This window comes from Psammomys obesus, unplaced genomic scaffold (genome assembly GCF_907164565.1).
Source record: "Psammomys obesus unplaced genomic scaffold, mPsaObe1.curated_primary_1811, whole genome shotgun sequence".
In the NCBI taxonomy this organism is placed as follows: Eukaryota; Metazoa; Chordata; class Mammalia; order Rodentia; family Muridae; genus Psammomys; species Psammomys obesus.
In genome coordinates, this window is record NW_026592548.1 from 2,784,274 (window position 1) to 2,810,234 (window position 25,961).

The window sequence follows — 25,961 nt, forward strand, 5'->3', positions numbered from 1 at the left end:
ACAACTGAGGATGTGGAAAGGCCACATTGCTTTAAATACCGTCTATAGTTTTCTTAGAACTTTCAACCATGTTTCCCTTCATTTTTGGTTTTTCTTATAAATAGTAAAAGAGCAGGCCAATTAAACTCTGAATTTTATACATTTTGTCAGCTACTCTAAATAACTACAAGACACACATACCCATAAAAGGTAATGGGTCTGCCTTTCCCTTTCTTCCCAGAGGGTCAGAGACAAATGCAGGTTCTCCTGAAAGCCTGGATTTCTGAGAGCAGCACAGCTGCTTCTGCCAGGCCAGGCTCCGATAGCAGCTTGGTAATCGTTCCTGTTATCCTGGCCTCACACTGCAGAAGTGGCCTGGATGATGGCCTTTTTATTCATTGTTACTCACACTGGCCTGTGCTGCTGCAAGAGGACAGTGCTCGAGAGCGAACTGTGCAAGAAGTCATTTCTTCCTGTGCAAATGTCAGAGGTCTAAAAGGACACAGAACATATTCCATGCAGTGTACTTTACAGAACACATTAGACATATGTAACATATAATGTGCAATATGTCACACACGGTAACTTGTGGATGTGTAATCCACTATAAAGAACCATACACACAAAACGTGTAGAATCGTGCACAATTATCTTACACATGATGTATACAAAGAGTCCATTACATATATGTGAAAAAGAGCAAGAACTTGTGTCTACACATCCTCTCAGAATATTAGTGTTACACAGACTTGTGTGTTTAAGCCAGAAGCTTATGGTTGGTCTTACACTTGGTTTAAACCTACTGATCAATGCTACTGAGCATGTCAGTGGAACTTGTTTTATTTGGAGGAGTCTCAAATCACCGAATCACAGCACAAGTGCACATGAACACAGAAATTGATGTTCCCAGTGAATCCAGTCTTCAGTAGAGCATCCTTTGACTCCATTCAGCTTCATTAAAAACCTGAAACTGCAGTGAGGACTAAAGCCTGTTTTGATGACAGCACCGTAGGTGTTTTACACAGACACACACTTTCAGTCTGTCAGTCAGGTGAGTCACAGAAGGGCTGCTCTGGTGCCGGAGAGTCGGAGAATCCCCTAGTCATGTTACTGCATTATCGCTTCACAGAAGCAGTTTTGTTACTGTGTTGCTCCGATACAGATGCGTTTAAACCAGAACGTTATCGTGAGCTGATGGTACTCCGAGGTCAGCTTCCCCCAGACCCTTCCTATTATCAACTGGTTGTCCTGATACAAATGTCACTCCTGCTGATAGTTTACTAAGTGAGCAGTTACTTTCTAGTTGTCAAACATGGCAACACGGTGCTAAGAGACAGGTAAAGAATACCGAAGAAAGGGCTCTAGACATCGTTTTCCAAGGGAAAAGGACACACAGAGTGAACATGTTTAAGCAGTGTTGTATGAAACCTTGGGTTCCACGTCATGTCAGGATGAGGGTACAGGTGAGCACACACAGAGCTGAGAACACATGAGAAGTTCAGCAAAGGTAAAACCGATGGTGAGGTCTTACATATAAAAAATGCAGGCATTAGGAGTGGATTCGTCCCATGGCTTTCAACCTCAGGCAGTAAGGAAGTCAGTCTGAAGTTGAGCTGAGCACTCACATAGAATACTTTGAAATAGTTCTAAACAAAGAATCACTGTTGGTGTCTGACTACTGCCAGCGCATTGTGTATGCTTCCCAGAGACCACTACCATAACCTATGACAAGCTCTGTTCTCAGCTACTATGTGAGGTCATTTGACACCAGTGGGTGAGGCTTCCTCAAGGGCACAGGGCCTGTGCTTGGTGTTTGGAGAGTCAAAAACAATCATGTGACAAAGACTGTACCACTGCTGGTCCTATAAGTGGGACACCAGTGGAGCAAATCTAAGTGACTTGTGAAGGGCTCGGTACAGAGAGCCCTGTCTTGTGAAGATGAAGTGGCAGACGACAGCCTAGTACCCACGCAGGTGATAGACTTTCCACAGATGGTTCTCACTACCCTGTATCAGTCACGGTCACTGAACATAAATCAGAGACAGAAACAGGTTCACAGTAAGGCAGTGGGTATTGACAGCTGACCTACAGAAGGCAGCAGTTAGTACAGGCAGACAGACTGACAAAGGAACCCTGGCACAGGCTCCTAGCGTGATACTACAGATCCTGGACTTTGCTGTCTTCTTGGAAAACCCACAGACGTGAAATGTGACAAAGAGAGTACCTAAGCAGAGACTGAATAGCTGCTGAACTAAGGGAACTGGGCTGGGGGAGGGGTCAAAGGGCAGGTAGAAGAAGAAAGAACAGGTTGGTGGATTTACAAGCAGGTAAGTGTGTACCAGGTAGAAGCTATTAAATAACTCAAATATTTTTAAAGTCTACTATTTCAACACACAAAAAGCATTTTATTCATAAAAAGTCACAGAGTTACATGTAGAATAACTGACATTCATTAATTTTGCCCTTTTTTGTTTGTGCTGCCTGAGCACAAATTATGAGAAATCTTAAGTTGATAATGATTCAAAAAACAAGATTGAACTGAAACCATAATTAGCTGTTTACCTTTTAATGGCTCTCACTAACACTTAGTCACCCAGTCTTGGAACTGCCCATGACGATTGGAAGGTGCCCTCAGCTAAATGTCTCCCTTGAAAAACAGAGAAACAATGGCACAATTCCTGCATTACTGAGGATCCTGTAATTAGAATTAAACTAGAAGCTTTATTTCCCAGTCTTGGTGAGAAGGACACAACTCTCTGTGGTGCCCATGCCTGCTTGTCACAAACACACTTTGTACAATTCCTCCTGCCTTTTCGCATATGCTTTTTTGTCTTGTTAAGCTAATGGCTGATTAGATGGACATTTGCTGTCAACACATTGATACTTTGCTGTTAAAAAGTTATGCTGCCTTTTCAGTTATATTCAGTAGAACCAAACTATGAAAACATGTGAAGACGTTGATGACCATAAAGATTCTGGAGGCTGGAGCTGGAGTCTGTATGTAGCTCTCCAGCCCTGTCTATGCAGGCCTGCCCTGTCTCTCCAGTGTGGAGTGTCAGCCCTGTACAGGAGCCAACTCACACTCAGACTCTCAGATTATCATAAGAAAGCTTGCTCAGTGTGTAATGGCAAGGGAAGAAATTAAAATATGAGGCCAAAGAAGATACAATCCAAAATAATGCAGTTCTTCTTCTTAGGGGGAAGAAATTCACAGTCCTAGGGAAGCAGAGTCTACGATGAAAGTCCACCATGGGCTGTTCATCATCTGTTAAAACAGAGAAAGACCTGTGAGTGCAGTAGGAATGTTTTTTTTAACATGTTTGTGTATAAAGTAAAAGAAACACATAAATAATAACTATATATGCCATGTACAGACAAAACACATGTGTATGTGTACAGAAATTAGGTGTGCTTTATAAATAAAGTCATTATAGGCACCTCAAATATACAGTCTAGTGCATATGTCCCAGGAAATATATCATTGTGATTCTAAAAGAGGGAAGAATGCCTCTTCTTGCAACATTGGTGGAAGAAATGCAGCCTGTCTTCTACCAAGTGACACAGTCTTCTGTGAGATCTTAAGGCAATGTGATGTGCCAGTCAGAGCAAGGCAACCCAGAGGCTCTCACTGATAGAATTTTAAATCTCAGCTCTATTAGAAAACAGCAGACAGCGTGTGGTTTTCAAGAACATTATAGACTACTCATCACACTCTCCTTTAAGGTCTTCTTAAGCTAAGAGAAGATACAGGTGTAAGAAAATGCAGTCTCCTAACTGGGTGTGACACACACACAACTCAGGAGATGTGAGTTTTAGCCAGCCCTTGGCATCATAGGCTTACGGCTAGCCAGGGCTACAGAAGACACTATCAAACCAAACCAGCTAAACACAGCAACAACAACAAGCCCCTCCACCTTTGGCCTTCTAGTTCCAGTATGGACACTTGTTGTGCTGCCCAGGGTGACTGTAGATGCTGGTTGAGGGAGCTGCTCTGTGCTCCTTGATAAACTCTTGGGTTCGAAATATTTTAACTTCAGTCTACAGTGAAGTGCATATTCTATGTTAATGTAACAAGAACAATGTTTCTTAAAAGCACATGTAATAAACACCTGCAAATGTGTGCAATAAGTGTGCCAGAGAAAACTTTTTAGCATCTAGAGAGAGATGGTCAGCTGTTCAGAGTACCTTCTGCTATTACAGAAGACCTGTAATTCAGGTCCTTGCTCTGATACTGGGCAGCTCACAACCACGTGCAACTCCAGCTTCAGGGGATCCTATGCCCTCTACTGGCCTCTGCATGCATGTGCACTTACACAGAACACACACACACACTGATAAAGTAAATAAGAAAATAAATGTGTGAAACAGAGAAGCACAGTGGAAAGAACAGAGGATGCCTTCTAAGACGGTGATGGCTCTCCAGGGTGGAAGAGCTAGAGCAAGCATGCCATCTCCTGATCTTCTTGGCTTTGTTAGTGCTGCCAGGTAAGGAAGCACCATTGAGTGTGCTCGGTGAGTGCTGCTCTGCCACAGCGCAGAGCTTGCTACCTTCCTGCTCTGCAGAGTCCCTGTGCAGAGCCTCCCTGCCTCTTCTTTTTAATGATAAGACTGTAGTCAGATTTACTTTAAAAATGAAAGACAAGCATGGAGAGCTGATTCTGAGTTCCTGCCCCCGGGTTGAGTGGAGGGTAGACCTCAGCGCCCACACAACAAGCCTGGTATCCTGTGCACACCTGTGACTGTGCTGGGCTTGCTAGCTCCAGCCTAGCCAAGAGGATGTGAGCTACTGGTCCAGGGAGAAACTCTGCCTCACAGGAATTGTGGAGAGTGATAGAGGAGGCCACTCAGAATTCTCTTCTGGCCTCCACATGCACACACACGCACACACACACACACACACACCTGTATGTATACTCGCATAGACACATGCAAAGACAGAAAAACAAACTTAAAAATAATGATCTTTTTAAAGAAAGCCTTAGGGTAAAACTAACAAAAAAGAGAGATGGGTGGAAATAAGTTACCCTCCATTCTCCCTTCACGCTGTGTAACAAGGGAGAGCCACAGTGAGCCCGGTGTACACATCTGACCTCACAGATGCTAAATGAGAACATAGGGTATAAAGTTTCAGTTGTATAAAGTTTATATTGGTTTCATGAAATGTTAGAAAATTGTTAGTTTAGTTTGAGTGTGTATGGTGTGTGTGTGTGTGCGTGTGTGTGTGTGTGTGTGTGTGTGTGTGTGTGTATAGGTCAGTGAACAATACTGAGTACTGGTCCTCCAGAGCTTTCCATGTTTTGGTTGAGACAATGTCTACTATTGGTCTAGAGCTTAATCGAGTAGGCCAGGCTGGCAGTGAGCCCCAGGGTCCTGTCTCCCCATTCTGTCTCCTCACTGAGGTTGCAGCACGCCCACTTTCTGATGGTCACCAGGCTTAGTGCCATCTGCCCCACCTTCCCCTCACGTTTTCACTCTCAGAGATGTTTTTGAGTTGGTAGCATTACAGTTAGGGTTAGGGTTATCTGGCTAAGGACTAGGGAATGGTGTGTCAGGCACTCGGCCTTTGTCTCACCTGTCTAGCTGGTCACTCCACATCAGCACCGAAGAGCCGGGGCCAGGCAGGGACGTGGAGCTGGAGCTGGGGTTGGGGTGGTGCGTGATCTGTGGACAGACAGACATGTCAGAGACAGAGCTGCTGGCCATGGTTCTTCATCAGACACCACAGGAGAAAACCCAGAGCCCACACACCCTCAAAGCCCTCACACCTATCCACGCACACTCGCAAAGCCCAGACACCGCTCGTGATACAAGAAGCATGCTTTACATCATCTTCCCAAGTCTGTCACACTACTGAAAACCTGGAGCTGCGTTCTGCTTCCCCCGCATCCCCATCGGAACGGCTCTGTCGCTGGTCCAGCCCTGAATGAAAATGCACGCAGCACGATGGCGCAAATTCTGCTCCTTCCTGCTTGTAATTCCTCATGGCTGCTGATCCTCTCAGGCAAACCCCAGGGTTCTTAACAGACATCAAACCCCTGCTTGCTTTGTCCTAAAGCTGGAAGACCAGCCTCATTTTAACCCCCCGGCCTGTGTCCCTCGGTAGCCGTCATTGAGGCACACAAATAGAGTCACCTATGCCCTCCTGCAGGGTACCTACTGGTGGCCAACTCCTCCTCATCCTGTGGATCTCAGCTTGTGAACTTGCCTCCTCCTGGCACCCACAGGACTCTGTCCATGGTTTCATGATTGTTGTCCATCTCCTTAGGAATTACTGTTGCACACCAACCGCCTTTACATGTGTTGGTCTTGTGCTGTCTCAGGGAGAAGATTCATACAGGAGGAACCATCTGCTTTATTTGCTGCTGAGTCTATGCCTGCACACCACCACAGTAAGTGTTCTTGGCTGGAATGATGCTCCCAGTTGGTGCCAGGTGCCTTCACTGCACAGCAGCCAGAGATGCTGCTGGGAAACTCTGGAAAGTTTTCTCACTCTCACACCTCTCTCCTTAATGTGTGCAGCAGCAACTTTCTCCCAAGAAAGAGCAGAGGGAGATATGAAATCATTTTGCTGCCCAAGTGTGTCATCAGGACCAGCTGAGGCCATATCGGTTAGCTTGTCAGGTGAGCACTTGGGCTGAGTGGAGGAAATGGGCAAGTTCACCAGGAAAGAGTGTGGGCTAGATACCTGTGGCATGATACTTTTCTTACAACTCCAGAGAAAACAGGAGATTGGTGACATTTTCTGCCCAAACACAGCTCTGGGTCAGGGGCCAGACTTGGGAAACCGTGTTTTTCCATTTCTTCGGCAAGGCCCTTTTACTCCTGTAGCTGAAGAGAGCACATCTGGCTGGGCAGCTTTTGGCCTCAGGCAGCTTCCTCCTGTTCCAGTAGGCTGCTTGATGGTGTAAACACAGTTAAGCCTGCTGTGTTTGTTGGGTACAACTGAGACTCTGCTGTGAAACTGCTGTGGCAGAGCACTGCTGTGTGGGGCCATGACAGTGGGTACCAGTCCCTGTCTGTCCATCCTACCCACAGCTCGTACACCAAGCATGACCCTAACACAAGCTGTGGGCTCAGAACAGTGAGAGCTCATCAGTTATAACATGTGTACCCCCTTGGTTGGGACACTCATGGTGTCATTCATGAGTGGGGGAGAGCAGATAAAACCCTTCTCTTCTAAATTTGTAGAAACTCCCATGAACATGAGTGTGGCTGTTGAAATGGTTCTGTACTTGACTGATAGGTGGTTTTCCTGCTGATGGTTTATCACTCACATTTTCCTTCTCTCCAGCACACCTCTATACCATGTCTAAGACAAACACCCATGTGTTCTAAAGACCTTTTGGATTTCGCTGCAACTGGATGGCGCTCTTGGTTACCTAAGATGCCAGCAAGTGGTTCCCTGGGAACTCTTCTGCTACCTGTGACCTCCATGCCACCCTGCTCCTCTCCCCACAGGGTGGTGCATGTGAGCAACAGGAAGGACTCCAGAAAGGAAGCAAGCCCTCCACCAGAGCCGTGAGTGGCAGGGCTGCCATTGCATAAATCAGGCACTCTCAGAAGGGCATCCTGTGCACTGCAGCCTTTTCTGACCACCCATGACCCCCTGTAGCCTTTTCTGACTACCTGTGATCATCTGCAGCCTTTTCTGACCACTCATGACCCACTGTAACCTTTTCTGACCACCCCTGGCCCACTCCCCTCATCTGGGGCGAAGCTTCTAGACTATGCTGAGAACCAGGATTTAAGAGTACATTGGCCCTGGGAAGGCAGAGGCAGGCGAAGGCAGGGCAACAGTATCTACGCCAGATTGGCTTCCTGTGGCAGCTGTGGCAAGTGTGCTGACATACCAGTCAGTTGCTGACACCTGAACACAACTGGGGCTGAATCTTCTCTGTGGGTGTCCTGGGACCCCTGTGGCTACTGGACATTTGACTGGGGAAGACAGGACACCTCTGTTTACACTGCCTCTGTGGGCTGAACTCTGTGCCCATCTGTCTGTGAGGCGCTGCACTTCGAGGGCTCTGTGCTGACTCATGAGCTAACTGACTTGTTCCATTTGCTCACCTTGTCCTGGCAGCTCAAGGCTGGGACAGTCTACATCGAGGCCTCAGGACTTGGCTGGTATGAACATTAGCTTCATGTTTTGAAGAGCACTGAGAGGAAATGTCTAGAATTCCCTCCCATCATCTCTAGTCACCTATGTTCTTATTACAATCGTGTTCTTACACCTTCTCACATGCTTTTTCTCATTTCTCCCATAGCTTCCCCTCTCTCTCTTGCCTCCTGTTCACTGGCTCCTTTCAACCCATTTTGAATATGACTCTTTGATATGACTCTTTGAATATGCTCTTTGATCTCTTCCCTAAAAGCAACCATAATTATAAAGTGCCTTTCCCATGGCAAGCATTGTTCTAAACATTTTACCAATCTTAATTCATTTTATTATCACTATCTTGCCTTGACACTGGAGGAAACTGAGGCACAGATAAGTGGCCCAGGGTCACCTACAAGATGTGACAGAGTTTAGTTTAAATCTCCCATCACTGAATTTCACTCAATGTTAATAAAAATCAATCTGTTAGTAATATTCGGTATTTGTTGCTGCTACCGGTCTTGGTTAAGTAAGTACATCTGTGTTGTAAATTAAGCTCTAATATTTATAAACTTGGCTCTGCCTTTCTTTATAGAAATAACAAAATGTTGTTATCTGGAATGAACACATTGTTCTGATGAGAGATAGAGTAAATTTATTCCCATGACAATAAAAAGTCGTTTGGTCAAAATTAGTCATTTGGTCAATTAATAGTTAATAACTTAACATACATGATAAAGATGGAATTGAAGAGAATCAAAGGATATTTTAGGATGTTGATATGGAAATCCAAACCCCTCGTGACCACTGGCTTTTTGTAATCCAAACAATAAAAGGCAGACTATACTGCCTCATTTCTGTCTTGAAGAATGTTAGAAAGTCCATTGGGATAACAAGAAACAGTAGAAAAGGGGTCGAATTGTGGGAGAAGACAGCATGATGGGGTCTGTTCTTACTCAAGTGTTGGAACTCACAGCTCATCCTAAGGAAGGGTCAGCTCTTAGACACAGGGCCAACCATTTGCAACAGGGTGGTAATCTTGTGAATAAATAAAACTGCACTTTTTTAAGCTAGAAGGAGGCTTAGGGATCATAGAATCCAGCTCATTTACACATGGGGATATGAAGCCAAGTTTTTTTTCTGGTAACAAAGCTGGATTTTGGTAAAGTTTTGTCTGGAATCCAGTTTCCTCATTTTTGTCCCACATGAGGCCCAAGAATAGATGAGCAGATTTCATCTACTTATAAACAGCCCGGAGCAAAAACAAGAAAGAAGAGAGGAGAGGAGGGGAGAGAAGCTGAGAGGAGGGGAGCATGGTAGAGGGGAGGAGAAGGGGGGAAGGGAAGGAGAGAAGTACAGGAGAGAAAGAAAGAATGTGAATTTCTGACCAGAATGAAAGCTGGCAAGGCTCATGGCCAGTACGTCTTTTGATGCCTCTGAGTATCTAGGCTCTGGCATAGAGCAGCCTAACTACTCCAGGGTATTTGAACGAGTGACCTTGGGCTTTCACATAGTATCTGTGAGTAGAAATTAGCTCCACTAATAGGTAAATGTTGTTGATCATGCTTCCATAAATAAGTGACTTGTTCAAATCTAGATCAGGAGCTACACAACCAGAAACCAAGTCTTTGGGTCCTCACATGCCACGTCGCTCTCTGAAAGAGTTTAGGTTGGTAAATCATTCTAGATTGAGGATAAGGACAGTAAGTCACCTCTGCAGAGGAGCAGGCTTTTCTTCCTGCTCTTCTCAGAACTCAAATCACCCTGAGGAGGAGGAAGACCACCTCCATGCAAGGGCACTGACCCTGCTGCTGCAAGCCTGAGGCATCTAGGTAGAGTAACATCTGTCTGTCCTGTAGCATCTGGGGGAATCATAACTCTTTCTCCGGTTCCAAAATGTTCCCCTTGTTTCTAGGTTTTGTGACTCCAGTACTTTTGCCTGAATCTGGGTGGTTTTTTTTAATTAAAATTTTATTTTTTATATTAATTACACTTTATTCACAGTTGTATCCCAGCTGTAGCCTCCTTCCTCATTCCTTCCCTCCCTCATCTCTTCCCATGCCCCTCTCCAAGTTCACTGATAGGGGAGGTCCTCTTCCCCTTCCATCTGACCCTAGTTTATCAGGTCTCATAAGGACTGACTGTATTGTCTTCCTCTGTGGCCTGGCAAGGCTGCTGCCCCCTGGGGGGTGTCAAAGAGCCTGCCATTTAGTTCATGTCAGAGACAGCCCCTGTTCCCCTTACTAGAAAAACCCACTTGGACACTGAGCTGCCATGGGCTACAACTGAGCAGGGGTACCAGGTTGTATCCTTGAATGGTCCTTGGTTGGAGTATCAGTCTCAGAAAAGAGCCCTCTGCCCAGATATTTTGATTCTGTTGCTCATATCCTCTACAGGTCTTACTATCTCCCCCTTCTTTCATAGGATTCCCTGCACTCTGCCCAAAGTTTGGTTATGAGTCTTAGCATCTATTTTGATACACTGCTGGTGTTTTTAATGGTATTCTGTGCTTTTCCAAAACACTAACGTGTATTCTAAACAGAATAAATTTTCATTCCACTGCTCTCCTTTAGTTAGCATAGGCTCACAACGCCTTGAGAACTTAGAGAAAGTGACATATAAAAGTGATTTAGGAGGTTTGGTATTTCCTGGGATATAGAGAGAATTGTGAGGAGGATTACAGAGGAAGGCCTACGTTCTTAAAGGCACAGTACTAGGCCTGAGCCAACACTGCCTGCCATGGGTCATTTCACTTTGTGTTAAGATTGAGTGAGGTAGGTGGTGTCTAGAGAAGCATCCCATCCCCACTCCTTCTCCCTGTGTATCCAAGACTTTCCCACTCAATTTGAGGGTCACAAGTGATAGCTGGCTGTCAAAAGCCTGAGAAGGAAGAAATTCCAGGGTGAAATCAATTTCGCTGTCAGAACAGCCTCCTGGGAGACATCAGGAAAAGGCTGAGAAACAAGGTCCTCACCTCTTGATCTCTGTGATCACATCTGGACCACCTGGCACCAGGTTCCAAGGAACCTGAGTGCTGAGAATGGCCTCATCCCACAGTAGTCTTCATTTCCCATTAGGAAGTAACAGAAGCAGTGTTTTCCTTTGAAACTCCGATATTATCACAGAAAGCAAAGGGGCTGTTTGTGAGTGCAAGGTGTGAGCAGCCCCATGCAGGAGTGTTCAGAGACAGGGGCTTCAGCTAATTAGTACTTCTCTGTGAAGAAAGAGCCAACAGTTCTTCCCACTGAGTTGGATAAGAATCTTTAAGACACCATACTTCCACATAGCCAGTCATCTCTGTACTGCATGGGTTTTTATTTCCTCTTTAAGTGGTTATCCATATTTAAGTGGTTAGTCCTGAAATTATATATATGCACGGGACTCTAAACAGACAGAGTAGGTTATGTTGATATATTCAGGTACATATATTCACACATATATATTTAATAATAACAACTAAAGAAAAAGAGGCCAGGATTTCAAGAGACAGCAAGGAGGGGATTATAGGAAGGATTAGAGGGAAGAAAGGGAAATCATATTTTAATTTAAAAATTAATATCAAAAATTAAAGGTAGTATCTAAAGCAAACTATTTAAAGCTAATAATCTAAATTTAACAAAAAAATTTTGGGTGAATCAATGTTCAAACATTATTTGAATTTTTAAAATGTAAACAATATAAAGAATGCAAAATATAAAGAAGAAAATAAATCCATATTCCAACTGTCAAATTGAAATGATTCTTATTTTTAAAATATTTATTTATTTGTGTGTGTGTATCTGTGTATCATATGTGTTCCTGTTACCCATGAAGTCCAGAAGGAGTCATAGCCCCTAGAGCTGAAAAAACATTTGTTCCTGAGAACAGGACTTGGGTCCTCTGCAAGAGCTCTTAGCTGCTGAGCCATTTCTCCAGCATCAATTCTTTAAAAAAAGACAAAAAGATGCTGGGGAATCTCCTTCCATAAACCACAGCACGTTTTCAATTCCTCTTTTGCCGTCCCTGCATGATCATGTGGACACAGGTTCCTTCAGAAAGTGTTTTTCTTGCCTCTGGTCTTTGTTCTAAGTGCCCATATCTGGCCGCTCTACAAGAAAGCCAGCAAGCAGTGTTCTCCCATGGTTCTACCATGGCTCCTCTCAGTGGCAAACTGTGATCCGGAAGTATGAGCCAAGTAAACTTTTCCTCCCCACATGGCTGTGTGTCAGAGTGTTTTCTTGTGATAGCAGAGGAGAGAGACCACTCTATGATTGTGGATGAAATCAGAAGGGCTAGTGTGTCTGAACCACATGGAACAGAACTGGCAGTATGGCCCAGTCCTCAGGAGTGCCGTCAGCTCCCTGTCAGCTATTCCAGACCCGTGTAAGGGAACATCCACAGCCACCGCCTTGGCTGAAGGGATAACCATGAGTCTCTGCATATGTGGTTTTGTGGAGGGATTCTGTTCACTGCAGTGCAATCTGATTGTGCAGGTATGCAAATCCAAATCAGAGTTTGACGGGTAACCTGTGATCTTGCCAATTAAGGAGCACATTGTTGATTTTATGGTTCATATTGAAAAAGCCACTGGCAGGTCTGTGGGGAGTTCTAGATCAGGCAATTAAGGTGAGGAAACCATCTTGGCTGTGAGTGGTACCATCCACAAGCTGGGATACAGGAATGAGTGACAAGAACAAAGAAAGCTGAGCAGTGTTCACCTCTGTGTTCATCACCAGTGCTCATCACACTCCCTGAGTGTGGAGGCCACACGACCTCACAGTGACTGCCCTGCCGTGGTGGAATGTTCCCTTGATCTATGAGCCAGAATGAGTCCTGTGTGGCTTAAGCTACTTCTGCTAGGAGCCTTATCACAGCCAGGAGGCTAGGAGTTCCATCGCTGACAAGACTGACATGTTCTCTCCTGAGGATCTGAGCTGGAAGGCAGTGTCGTGGTTTGGATGCAAACTGTCCTCTTGAGGCTCATCTGTAGAACCCTTGGGTTCAGCGGTGGTGAACCTTCAGGAAAGAGGGCATGGCTGGCACAAGTAGGTCATGGAGGAAGGCATTTTAAGGGCACTCAGTCTGCTCCATGGTGTACCCAGTTGTGAGGAAACTCAGCTACAGGCTTTGCTGCTATGACCTCTCTTGGTATAATGTTCTTGTAGAATGTGTACAGTTTACCCTTGTTCATTCAGTTGCTGATTTCTCTGCCCCACTATCTGGTTTCAATATGGACATCGCATTGTGATGCTTATTCTAAGCATCATCTGTCTTAATTTTGTGTTCTCTGTATTGCCAAAAAAAAACCAAGCAGCCAATGCTGAGTAATGGAGAGAACAGGGTGGAACAACCTGGCCCAGATGGGAGGAGAAAGGAGGAGTGGGAGGAGAAATATGAGAGAAAAGGACCAGGAAACATCAGGAGACATGAACCAGACCTAAGATGAGACTAAAAACAAGTATAGTGTGGGAAATTGGAGGTTTAGGATGGAGTAATTATTGCCCAAGCATTGTGCTCTAGGTTAATTAAATAAATCCTAGTCTCTGTGTGGTGATTTGGGTATACAGCTGTTTTAGGAATAACCGCTGTTTAACTAAAAGATAAATTAATATTAAAGATTAATAATCCTCAACAGACATCCAACATGCCCCCCATACCATAATGCACCATGTCTTCTTACACCATGAACCCAAACCAATCCTTCCTCCCATGAGCTACTGTCTATCAGGTTTTGCTCACAAGAACAAGAGGAGTAACTACAAGAGTGCCTGGGGACTCGCAGCCACTTTATTGGTTACTTTTCTTGGCAAACCAGGAAAAGAGGGCTCAGCCCAGAACTGAGGACTTGCCCCATTCAGCCACACAGTCCCTATGTCTGAAGCAGGCTGGGGTCCAAACGTATACAGCCAGCCTTCCAAACCAGTGCCACCAACTGGGGAGCAGTTCTTCAAACAGATGAGCTTGTGGGGATACTTCATATTCAATAACATCAATTTAAATAGAAAAAAATTTAAAAGGAAGTATTTTTGTACTTTCGGTAAAAAATGGCTAAAAAGTTGTACAGATTACAAAAATTGGAAAGGTTTTGTTGACAACAAAAATACCCCCATATCTTTAAATAAACCCACAGATACATGAAATATATTAAAAAATCATTTCCAGGAATTGGTAAAAATATTGTCCCTTAATAGCAAATTCTATTTTTCTGTTAAAGGAACATAGCAATGAAATGACGACTACAGACACTTTCTATACCATGGATTAGTATCCTACTTAGCATCACCATTAGCATCACCAGAGCAGCCTCCTTCTAATAGGAGATGGAAATTAATACAGAAAATCACGACTGGACAGTGTACAGAGAGTGAGACTTCGGAGCACTCAGCCCTAAATGGGATGTCTTTATCAAAGGTCTCCCCTGCAGTGTTTTCAGGCTGAGCCAACAGGACCAACGTGCTCCGGATGTTTGAGGAAGTGCCCCTTGGTTTACCAGTATCTCCCTTCTTCTCACAGACAGGAATCACCTATGGGAAGCTGTCCTGATTTGACGGCTGCAGCAGGTCTACATGAGGCCAGCTTTCTCTCCTCTACCCGGTACTAAGATGTATGTAATAGCCTGTTCCTTCACACTGGTGCCATCTTAGGGAGACAGAGGCAGAGATACAGAGAATGAGAGAGACAACGCCTTCCAGTGTAAGTTTGGGAACCCACAGGCTGCTTTCCTGCCTCCCAGGCCACACCACATCAGCAGAGAACAAAGATGAGTGGCCATCCGTGGCGATGCTGTGTTTCACGCAACAACCTTCAAAACAGAAAATTTAAAAACATTTCTAAAATCACATTAATTTTACAACTAGTATTGCTACAGTCACAGTAAACCCTAAGTTGTGGATGATGCATGCATCCCCTCACCCCCAGTTAGCAAGAAGTGAGAAAGCTGAAAAAATACAGCAACTGCCCCTATAAGTATGTGAATGTGAGCCTCCCCCACAACTTAATGCACTACAAAGATGATCAGAAAGAAATCCAAACCACTGCCACAAATGAGAAGTTCAAAAAGGCACCCTAATTCCAAACAGATTAGGAATGCAGATATAAAAGCAAATTAAGTCCGACAGAAGGTATATGTTCTGCTTTTTTGAATAACTTGTCATTGAGGATCTCCTTGCAATTTCCTATGGCAAACACATCACAGGAAATTCAGCTCAGACAAAAAGCAAACAAATCTTATCACCAAGTCAGCAGCTGAGAGGTTCAAGGAATATTAAAGACTGCTGTGGACATGGGAATGTGTGGGGGCTTTGGATCTCACGATGAATCAGTCCTCATCTCTGGGGCAGGGTAGCTTTGATCAATAGCTCTGCACTTCTGTACCTTGGGGGTTTCCTCACCCTCATGCAGGTAGCTGCTGTGTGCAGAAGTGACTCCCCACGGCTCCCATTATGCATCATAATCACCCACAGCCACTCACCGGCCAGACTGTGCTGTCCCCACTGGGAAGAGTCATGGTCCCACCAGATGTTCTCATTTATGCCTGAGACAAATGCACAGCCTCGTGGTGAAGGTCAGCACAGTCACCTCTTACTGATGATATCTTTATAAGACATTGTCCAGGAAGTAAAAACATCATGACTCAATAACAACAAAGTTGCTACAAAGCACACATGATTTAAAGTGCCCACTATGGAGTATACATCCTTTGGGTTGAAGGGCTATGATCAGTCTAAACTCAGTGCACCCCCACTTTTCTATGATGATAGGGTCAGCCAAAGAATGGTTAACACATCAGCTCCAGCTTGGGCATCTGGAATCTGAGACTGAAGAGAAACATGAAGTAAATCATTATTGCCTGGCATCTCTTAGCATGAAAGTCACAATAACTGCAGCCCTCAGGCAGGGTCTGAACAAATTCCCTGACATTAAATAACCTACACAGAGAACATAGCTCACAGGACCACTCGGCCCCAGCATAGCATGTAAGGCGTATGGCTCCTAGTGGCTACTCTCCCCTTCTTTGTGAAAGAGTCCATTATAGCTAGACACCAACCAACACATTGCATTTCCTGCTCTCTTTGTGTTGGGTGTCCATGTGATGAAATTCTGGCCAATCAAATGTAAATAGAAGTGATGAGACTTCTGAAAATTTTATGGAGAAGTATGCCTTTCTTTACTTCCTGCCCAGCACCCCAGAAAGTAGACTGATGGCTGACTCTCGGGCAATTGTCTTGTACTATGAGGCAGTGAGTGAGAATGACAGCTAAAACAGCTTTCACCTCTGATGACCAGGGAATGGCCAGATCAGCCCAGGGAATGGCCAGATCAGCCTGAACTTCCTGCAACCAGCATTTATTTACATATTAGGGAAACATTCTCTCAGTCAGTCTTTTATTTCCTCTCTTACTTTTCTAATTTTGTAGAGTGGATTTATTTGCAGAATGTGTGAGTTGTTAAGAGTAGTGTGTGTCTAGTAGTCCCTCACTAGACTGAGATATTATGATTGGCAATGAGCAGTTGACTCACACAACCATTCGTTTAGACAGTAATTATTAGCTAATTTCAAAAAAACTACTTTACTAAAATATGTGATTTAGTGATTGAAATCTAAATGCCTTTCAACTCAAAATCAAACATCAGGCATTTCACAGAACAAAATTTATTTTGTAACACTGAATAATTATGAGCTGTTTTAAAAATTATCTAGACCTACAAAGTATTGAAGGACCATCTGTTGCTGGTGAATGGACCTGAATCACCCAAACCATTGATAGGTTGGTCACTAGGGAGCTGATGAGGACACATCTTCATCCCTGAAGAGTTTGCTTGTGGCAGAATAAAATGTGATTCTCCTCCACAGACAGATAAGAAAATTGGACTCAAAGGGAAGTATAAGTCTTTGATGGAGTGCTCTGGTTGATTTCAGGGGTTCCTTTCTGAGGCATGTAGGTAGCTCAACAGCCCTGTGATTAACCTTAACTATAAAAGTCATCCAACTTAAACTGTACCTAGTCCACTCTATCTACCCACTCATATACACAGAGACTCATATACACTCATATACTCACATAGACACACAAACACAGACATACACACAGGTACACATAGACATGTCTATGCACACACAGAGACAGAGAAGCATACAGAGAGACACATGCAAACACACAAAGACACATAGCTACACACAGATACATACATGCATACACATACACAGAGGCACACATAGAGATACTCACAGACACGTGTGTGCACACAGAGACACACAGAAAGGCACACATAGAGACACAAAGGTACACAAGTAACATATACATACAGACATACACACACACACGCACACTTGCCCCTCCCCAATATGACTTAGGAAAACTCTTCTAAAGAGCACAGCTTGCCACTGTCCTCTAGATGGCTTGAGCACAGCATCCTTGACCTAGGATCTCCCCTGCCCTATCTGGCTGCAGAAGCCTGCAGCACACCTTACAGCAAGACCCCACGGTCTGCCCTCCTCTCCATACTGCACTCAAGAGGAAAAGATGTAGAGGCCTCAGAAAAGGTAAATCTTCCACGAGCAAGGAAACTTTCTTAATTTTTTTCAGCATTTTCCCGTTAGGGCTCAGATATTGAAAGAATAACCTAAAAGTTCACCCTGCTGCCCTTAAAACAAAGGCACAGCAGAGGCCTCAGAAAATTAAATTCCTCCCTTTCCTAACATTGGGTGTGGATCTTAGCTCTGGATAGACCTTTTCCTCCCCAAAACCAAAGGTTCTTTAAGAACTCCACGCTTCCTTCCTTCATAATGGAATGCATATCCTGAATTTACTTGGCTTCTGGTATCATTACTGTACCTTTATCTTTCTGTGCCACACACCCCTGTGTGCCAAGGACTGTCTTTCTTAAAGGGGCAGCTCCAAGGGAACAAGGGAAATCCAATGTGTAATGTGTGGGCAGGCTATGTTGTGACTGGTCTGCGGTAGCTGAGTGATCTGGGAGACCCCTGTGCTGTACCCTTTCCTGAGGAACCACAAAGTGCTGAAGACGGAACTAGTCTTGGACAGAAAGCCACATTTTATGCAGATAGGCAGCAGCCTCTCCTCTGTCGTTACAGCCCCCGCGTAAAGACAAGGCCGAGAGTGCAGGAAAGCCTGCGGATATGAGGACCGGAAGGCCTGTTCAGGAGGCTTCTGGGCTCTGCAGCCTGCTATGTGCCATAACATGTATGTTTTGCCTAGCAGTAAGAGGAGGGTAGTATAAAGCCTGGTGTGAACTGGATCCAAGAATCTGGGAAGACCAAGATCTGGGAATCCACAGGAGCCATAATCAACAAAAGCAGAAAACACCTCGGAAATATCCGCCTATCACAGCCTCACCGCACAGGTGTTTTCAGAAAAGTTTCCAGGAAGGGAAATGATTTCTCAACCCTTGTGAGGCCCCAACTTCGCACCTGGACCACAGAGTAGGTGGGAGCATGGGTACTGAGTCCAGAGCTCAGAGGACAGAGACAGTGTGGCCAAGGCTCGGGCTTACCACAGCCGCCCTTTTCCAGCCTAGGCACTGTCCTTTCAGCAATCTTCTTTCCAGCTCAGGCTTTCAGCACACTTAGTCAGTCCTGGCAGCATTCTCCCCTCACTTTACCTCAGAAATGTGACATGAGGGTGTGCTCAGTTTACTCAATTTAAACGTCTGTCAATGACCATGCTGTGAGCAGGGGCACAGCCCTGCCATGGGGAGCTGCTCCTTGTGGAAATAGGCTAGGACACTTCCTAGTACTATAGTAACTTTTGTGAACTCTATCGGTTTTTCTGCTAGGCGTCCCGAATATTCTTGTTCTTATTGATGGGCAACACTATGTGTGATCCTGCAAGTCAATGAATTTTTCTACCCCTGCTAAGTATGTCTATCTCAAAGCCTTCCCTGACATAGAGGCTGGGGGTGTGAGGAGAAGAGGAAGCAGGCTAGAATGCCAAACCTAAAGATGTGATTTGCTATTCAAGGGGAGAGGGGAGGTGGCAAGAGGCAGGTGAAGCTGTGGAGCACATGCAGATGGAAGAAACCGTCACAGATATAGCTGAAGAACTGAGCACAGAGGGGAGACATTGGCTCTGAATTTGGCAGAAAGAGGAAACACTCAATCTAGGCATTGCTGACTTGGGTCTTATTGGAAAAGGAGAAAGTCTCTGGCTAAGGGGAGCATGTAAATAAAAGAACACAGGAAGGCTGAGCTATGAACATCCAATTTGTCAGGATTCCAGAGAGGCTGGGACTCCAGCACCTGGATGGCCTGGGAATAGGAAACTGAGCCTAAGTCTTTCTAGCTTTGCATAAAACAAAACATTCTAGGTTGGGACACAGTGGAAACACCAAGGACTTTTGAAGGAACTGCAACCTGACTCTTCAGATGAGAAAATGAGTCTTAGAGGCTGAGACTTGCTCTAGCAAATGGGGAGAGGGCATGTGAGCAAATTTGACTCACACACTGCACCCACTCAGTGTGATTTTCCTTTATAATCGATTCATTTTAATGAACAAGTAACATTTTATATATTTATGGTTTATTCAGTGGATTTATATATTAGTCTTCCTCTTTATCTGTAAAAATCAGAATAATTTTCTCTATCTACCTAAAACGTGATGAAACAAAATTACATGTTTTTTAAAAACTATTATTTATAAAGCATTCTGCCTGAATGCCAGAAGAGGGACACCAGATCTTATTATGGAGGGTTATAAGCCACCATGTGGTTGCTGGGAATTGAACTCGGACCTTTAGAAGAACTTCCAGTGTTGTTAACCTCTGAGACATCTCTCCAGCCCTGACAGTCACATACATTTAAGTGCCTCAGAAACTGTGAGTTCTGTGACCAGAAATGACTAGCACACTGCTATTTTATTATCATCATAATTCATAACTTACTAACATCACTCCTGAAATTATCCTGAAGGCATTTCCACAAACGCAGTCCCTGTGGATGAGAATTCCTGAATCTCGCATGCTTTGGCAGAGGCTGGGATGGAAGGTCTGTCATGGGAGTCAGCTAATCCTGAGGATGGTAAATCAGCTTCACAGCTGACACTGATGTCTCAGTGCTGGTGGCCAACTTGAGCTCTGCCCAGGGCTGATGCAGGCACTTCTCAAATGGCCTTTCCAAGTTGCAACATTGTTCCTTATCTCACAAAGACTGATTGAAACTTTAATTAGAAGCCAAGCACAGTGGTGCATGCTTGTAATGCCACCACTTGGGAGGCTGAGGTGGGAGGGTCACCAGTTGCAGGTCAGCCTAGGATATATAGCAATAGCCTGTTTAAAAAAGGAGAAGAAAAGAAAAACCCCACAACTCTCAGACATGCTTGTTTTGCTGTTTCCTATAATTACTCCTACTTTCTATGGAGCTGGTCCACATCCTTACCTCTTGCCCTGAGCTGGGATGATAAGGACAGATTTTGTACACTGGTGAATACACTTCGCTTCATTTGAAGACTATGCCACTTGTCTTCTGAGCTTTGCTTCAATTTAATAGTTTCCAAAATGAAACAACCCTGCTGAGTGCTTAGGTTGCTATGTCATGAAGTGCATACAACATATATCTTCATATATAAAACTGTTACATCCAAACTCGAGATTATAAAGATGACATTACTTTGCTTAAGATTGGCCAATGAGTAAATTAACAGAGCTGATTTTACGTTTCACGCTGTCAAATATAACGTTACATATTTAGGTCTCTGAAAAGGACAGCAAGCGCTGAGCGCTAGAGCAGGGCCACTTTGCATGACAGATTTCACTCCTGCACCTCACACGCCTCCGCTGCTGCTAATGCAGTGGCTCTTCCTCCAGACGGTGTCCACTCACTCTTTTGAAGGACTTAGATTGCTTTCTTTGACCATCACAGCTGCCCTATAAGGTAAACGCGAGTATCTCACTTCTTCATACAAAAATCTTATGACCTTTTCCATAGTTTCTTTCAAATCCCACTGTTATTAACTCAAATTTGGACCCCCTAAACACACATGCTTATAGTCCTGAAAGTGCTCTGGCCAAGATCCTTCCCTTCCAAACACAGACCACACCAAGCAACTTGGCAACCTGCTTGCCTCTTGCCTCGAGGATAGCCTTCTCTCTCCAAAGGCTGTGCTGGGAAAATGGGCACACTCTTAACTCTGAGTGGTCTTTTCTTTACTCAGAGTCAGAGGACTGTACTTTCTAAATGAGACCATGAGACACAGTATTTCCCTGCTACTTCAATGTTTTTTAGCCATTGTCCTATTAAAACCTGCTCTTGAGAGATGAAGTCCATCAATTATTCTATAATTTAAAAATTATATAATTACTGATAACTATTATGAAGACTTCTAGATGCCATTGCCAGTGCAAACCACATAGAAGCTGGCCAGCAGAGGGAAGTCATTATTCACCTTCCCTAAGCAACTCATTTAATTTGGTTTAATTAACTATAGTCTACTAAACACAAAACTTTAAATAAATATCAGAAATGTGTTGAAGCCATTCCGAATAAACTTCACTGAATTCCCAACATGCCTGAGGACTGCATTTATGTTGAAATAGTCAAGATATAATAAAAGATGAGATCCAATATAAATTCCACTATGTACCAATTTTCAGCTCACTAGCACTTTGGGTAGATTGCCTTCAGAATTCATGTAGAAAGAACAGTAAAATTTGAGTTTAGAGATATTGCCACTTTATTCCCTTCGAGAGAAAATGTAGAGAACCATTGTAGTCAGTCTGAGCAGGGACCAGAAAGCATTACACTGAGAAGAAGACAATAAAATGCTTACTGCGCCAAGCTGATTCTCCCTGGTAAGCATCAGATGGAAAACAAAAACAAGAATCAGGAATTATTTCTCTTTCTCAAAGACAAAATACAGCCTGCATTCCAAACTGCACCTTGAAGTTAGAAGCTGGAGCAAGTGTCATAATGAGGGGGAGGGGACAACGTCACAGGTGGAGAGAACAATGTTACTGCTGACAGGGAGCCTGCAGCCCTCACTGCCACAGGGTTTCCCTGGAGTCCCTTGAAAGTGGGAAGCAAACCCTTCACTTTTCAGCGTCTGCACCCGTGCTGAAAACTGGAGAAGCAAAGAACAAAGGGGCTGGGAGATTTGATCTTAAATAAACCGCATTGTGACAAACTTTTAACTTCTGCAAAACCCACAGGCCTGGACAGGAAGTGCTTGTCATTTCTGTCAACCACCACCACCTCCAAGCAGGTCTCCCCTCCGCTGCTCACTCGTCTATCAAGGAAGAGACGGCTGTTTGCAGCACAACTTGCACAGATTAGACATGTGGGCATACCCGTCTCTGATGAGAATCTTGCTGGCTGGTCTAATCAGTCCTGTTGGAAAAGCCGGCTCCTGTGGCTGCTGAAGACGGTCTGGCCTTTCAAAATATCTCAGCCTTAATGGAACCATGGCCTTCTTTGAAGCAGAGCCTCTGAGGCACCCTCAGAGGCGAACTTAGAGCTTCAGAAAATGCCCACAGCTGCAATTCTTTGGTCAGGGATTCTGTGATACTTAAACTGAAAGCAGGTGTGAACACAGCTTTGCTCACATTCCATCTGTGGGCATGGTTGGAGATTTACCACTAGTAAGCCTAAGACTCTGTCTGTCTCTGCAAATCCTCACAAGACCTATCTTGTGGCATAGGCACAGGATGCAGCCCCGAGAATACCAGGGTCAGGAAATGAAGTCTACGCTGCTGTTATTGCTGGGCTGGGGTCTGCTCACATTCTCCCAGAGATTCCCAGAAATCCTAAACTTTGTTCATCCATGTTTTGTTTGATGACCAGCTCTCACAGACCAGGCTGGCTTCAACCTCAGGTCTATCTACCTTAGCCATCCAAGTGCTGGGATGACATCCATATGCCACCATGCCCAGCTGAAGGTTTGGTTTTTGACACACTTTCCTAATGAGAAAACCATTTTAAAAGCAAATGTCATCAAAATAGTGAATAATTTAAATCAAGACATGGGGTCTAGAGAACAGGGAATCTAATAAATATAGATAAAAGGATGGATTAAATATTCTATGTACAAAGAGAGAATGGGGAATAGGTGCAGAGAAAGCCTAGGTCAGTATGTGGCATTTAACAATGGCTGAACAAGGCAAGCAACATGCACATACACAGTCACAAATGTGGTGATAAAAATGTGCCAGGACAGAGGTAAAAAAAGAAGCACTCTCCAAACAGTGAAGTGGTGCAGGGTTGCAGTGAGGACTTCAGGTCTTGTGACAAGACTTTGGCATTATTTGAAGTTTTTAAACAATATTTTATTGGCACATGTTTTGCACCAGCGAATGGCTTTGGAAACATAATTTCAGGTCCATCATGTATTTTGACCCACAACACCCTCTCTTTTCTCTGGGTTTTTTTAAATCATAATTTTACTAAAAATATTGTTTAGGAAAAAGAATTATTAGAAAAACTACACAGCTGACTTATAATGAACAGAGACCAAGAGGTTCTTAATTTTCAGTGTGAAGATGGCGAATACATGTATTGAGCCCATATTGTACAGATAAATCTAAAAGGAAGAAGGAAGCATCATTCCTAAGTCACGTGCCCCATCCGAGTCAGGGATGAGCCTTCTAATAGGACTTGGGTGTCCGAGGACAGTGCTACCTAACACTGATAGGAGAAGCTATCTGGTTAGCTTGAGATGAGAACAGCCATGTCAGTTTTCTGATGGAGCTCTGCTGGTGAAAAGAGGGTAACACAGTGACAGCACCCGAGTGGCCTCTCAGTAGTGTCTGAGACTTTCATATTTCACTTGCCCTGATAATCTCGGGTTGCTGGAAGAAAATTTGGATTCAGAAAATTTGTTGACTTATGAAGACCAGATAACCAGTCAATGGCATCCAGACTGTTGCCCTTTGGTACTCTAACTCCTCGCACAGTATGGGAGACTCTTTCTTTTACCATTTCCCACAAGAACCTGGAGGGCACTTATGTGAAATTACTTTCTTCAAAGAACAGTTAAGAAGACTTTACAGTATTACTCTCCTGAACGGATTGTATCAGGAAGAGCAAAGTGGCCCAGCAAAGGGAAGCCTGTTGATGAACAAGGCCTAACAGGGTGTACAGCACTTAAGTTAGTAATCACTCTTGGACATATATTAACATTTCTACAATTATTTTCAGGAAGAATTACTTTTGTCACCACAACTGTGAAAATTACAAAGTTATGGGGAAAATGTTAAAAGCCAAGAAACAGCAAAAATAGGTGACTTTTCTCCAAAAATGACACCTGGTGAATCTTCTCCAAACCACTGCCCTTTAAGAATCTTCATGTTGTACAAACACTTCTACAGCCTTGCAAATCTGCCCACACATCCCAGTGCAGCCCACCTCCATATTAGAGAGCTATTTCTAACTGATGGATTTTTTGAGGATTCTAAGATTTCATTTTCATCTTCATTTATGTAGAAAAATGCAGAGGTAAATTTCACAAAGCATTCTGTACCTCTTCCTTCCTTCCTCCTCCCAGGGAAACTCAGACCATAAACTCTGGTGCAGCCTCTTCTAAAGGCAATGGCTCCATATGAAGGCTGGGTGCCTTGCATTCCTATGCAAAGGCTGATCAGCTAAGTGTGGCAATGCACAACCTTAGCTCAGGCAGAACTATCAACAGATTTGTGTTTACTTAAACATCTTAATAACATGAAGTTACATTCTAATCATTAGCTTGTTTTTGTGTAGACTGTACCAGGGTTAGGACTGTGCTTTTTATAACTTCTGAATATTTTTTAACTCTCTTTTTCAGCAAAAAGCACAGCAAAGAATCCTCTTTGGTTTAAGACAAATGCGTCATTGGATAATTTTTGTTTTTAAAAAATTGTCTTGAAAGATTAACTGTATGGTGCAAACAACGTTCTGTATTTGGTTCTTAGCACAAGAAACAGAGAGAGGGAGAGGGGAGGGGAAGGGAGAGGGGAAGGGAGAGGAAAGATGGGGAGAAAGAGGGTAGGGAGAGGGAGGGAGGGGAAAGAGAGGGAAAAGGAGGGGAATGAGAAGAGGGGGAGGGAGAGAGGAGGAGAAGGGAAGAGGGGAAGGGGATGAGGGAGAAGGAGAGACTTGATCCTGTTCGGAGGGAGAAGTGCACATTTCTTCCCCTAGGCTGGGTCCTGTTCTAGCTTATCCTAGTGCAGTGGCAGTTTTTAAAGTGACAGAAGTGTGGTGAAGTCACTTTACCCTGTGTCTTCCTAGCTGTTCCCATGGGTACGAATGGGGATGTCAAAGAGTGTGTGTGGATGTTGAGGGGGAAGTGAACACATTGACTTGGCTACAACTTTAGCTATAGGAAAGCTTACTCAGTTCCTGACTCATGAAGAAAAGCAGCAAGAATCCTTAACCTGTGTCCAGCTCTCACTCCCACAGAAATGCACAGATGGACTTGGTGGTGGTGGTGGTAAGGGTAAGGGCCTCTCAGACGTCCTTTGTGCTGGACACAGGAGGGGACAAAGTGTCTGGTAATAATTCTGTGTCTGAGGAACCCAGCCTGGCTAATCCACCCTGGGACAGTTCCTTACTATCCACGCCTGTGATAAAAATCATCCTCTGAGGACACATTTTCAGTAGTCCTCTCACGTGCACCAGGCACATGAACGACCTGTTAGGGCAAGGCTCTACCAGAAGCTGCCGGGAAATGTGTCCTTAACTACAGAGAATTAAAGCACACAGAGGGACTCCCACTAGCAGTTCCTTGGAGAGACATCAGAATAGATGTTGAGGTGTCAACAGAAAGAAAATACTCCTGAGAGAGTGCACCTCCCCTTCTATAAATAGGCTTATGAGCTTAGGGAGCCAGTCAGGCCACTGTGATCCAGGCATCATTGACATGGTGGGCTGCATTTTCACACACACACACACACACACACACACACACACACACACACACACAC

General features: G+C 44.2%; 1 protein-coding gene across 1 annotated transcript in view; it reads right to left on the bottom strand.

The window, feature by feature from the left end:
- Positions 1 to 2,396: 2,396 nt before the first annotated feature.
- Ptger3 (prostaglandin E receptor 3) overlaps positions 2,397 to 25,961 on the bottom strand; it is a 59,560-nt gene continuing 35,995 nt past the window's right edge. Inside the window, exons 3-4 of the mRNA XM_055614443.1 lie at positions 5,552 to 5,640; positions 2,397 to 3,244 (exon numbers count right to left, since the gene is read on the bottom strand). Coding sequence (XP_055470418.1) covers positions 3,241 to 3,244; positions 5,552 to 5,640 — 93 coding nt within the window. The 3' untranslated portion in view covers positions 2,397 to 3,240. The remainder of the gene's footprint in view (positions 3,245 to 5,551; positions 5,641 to 25,961) is intronic.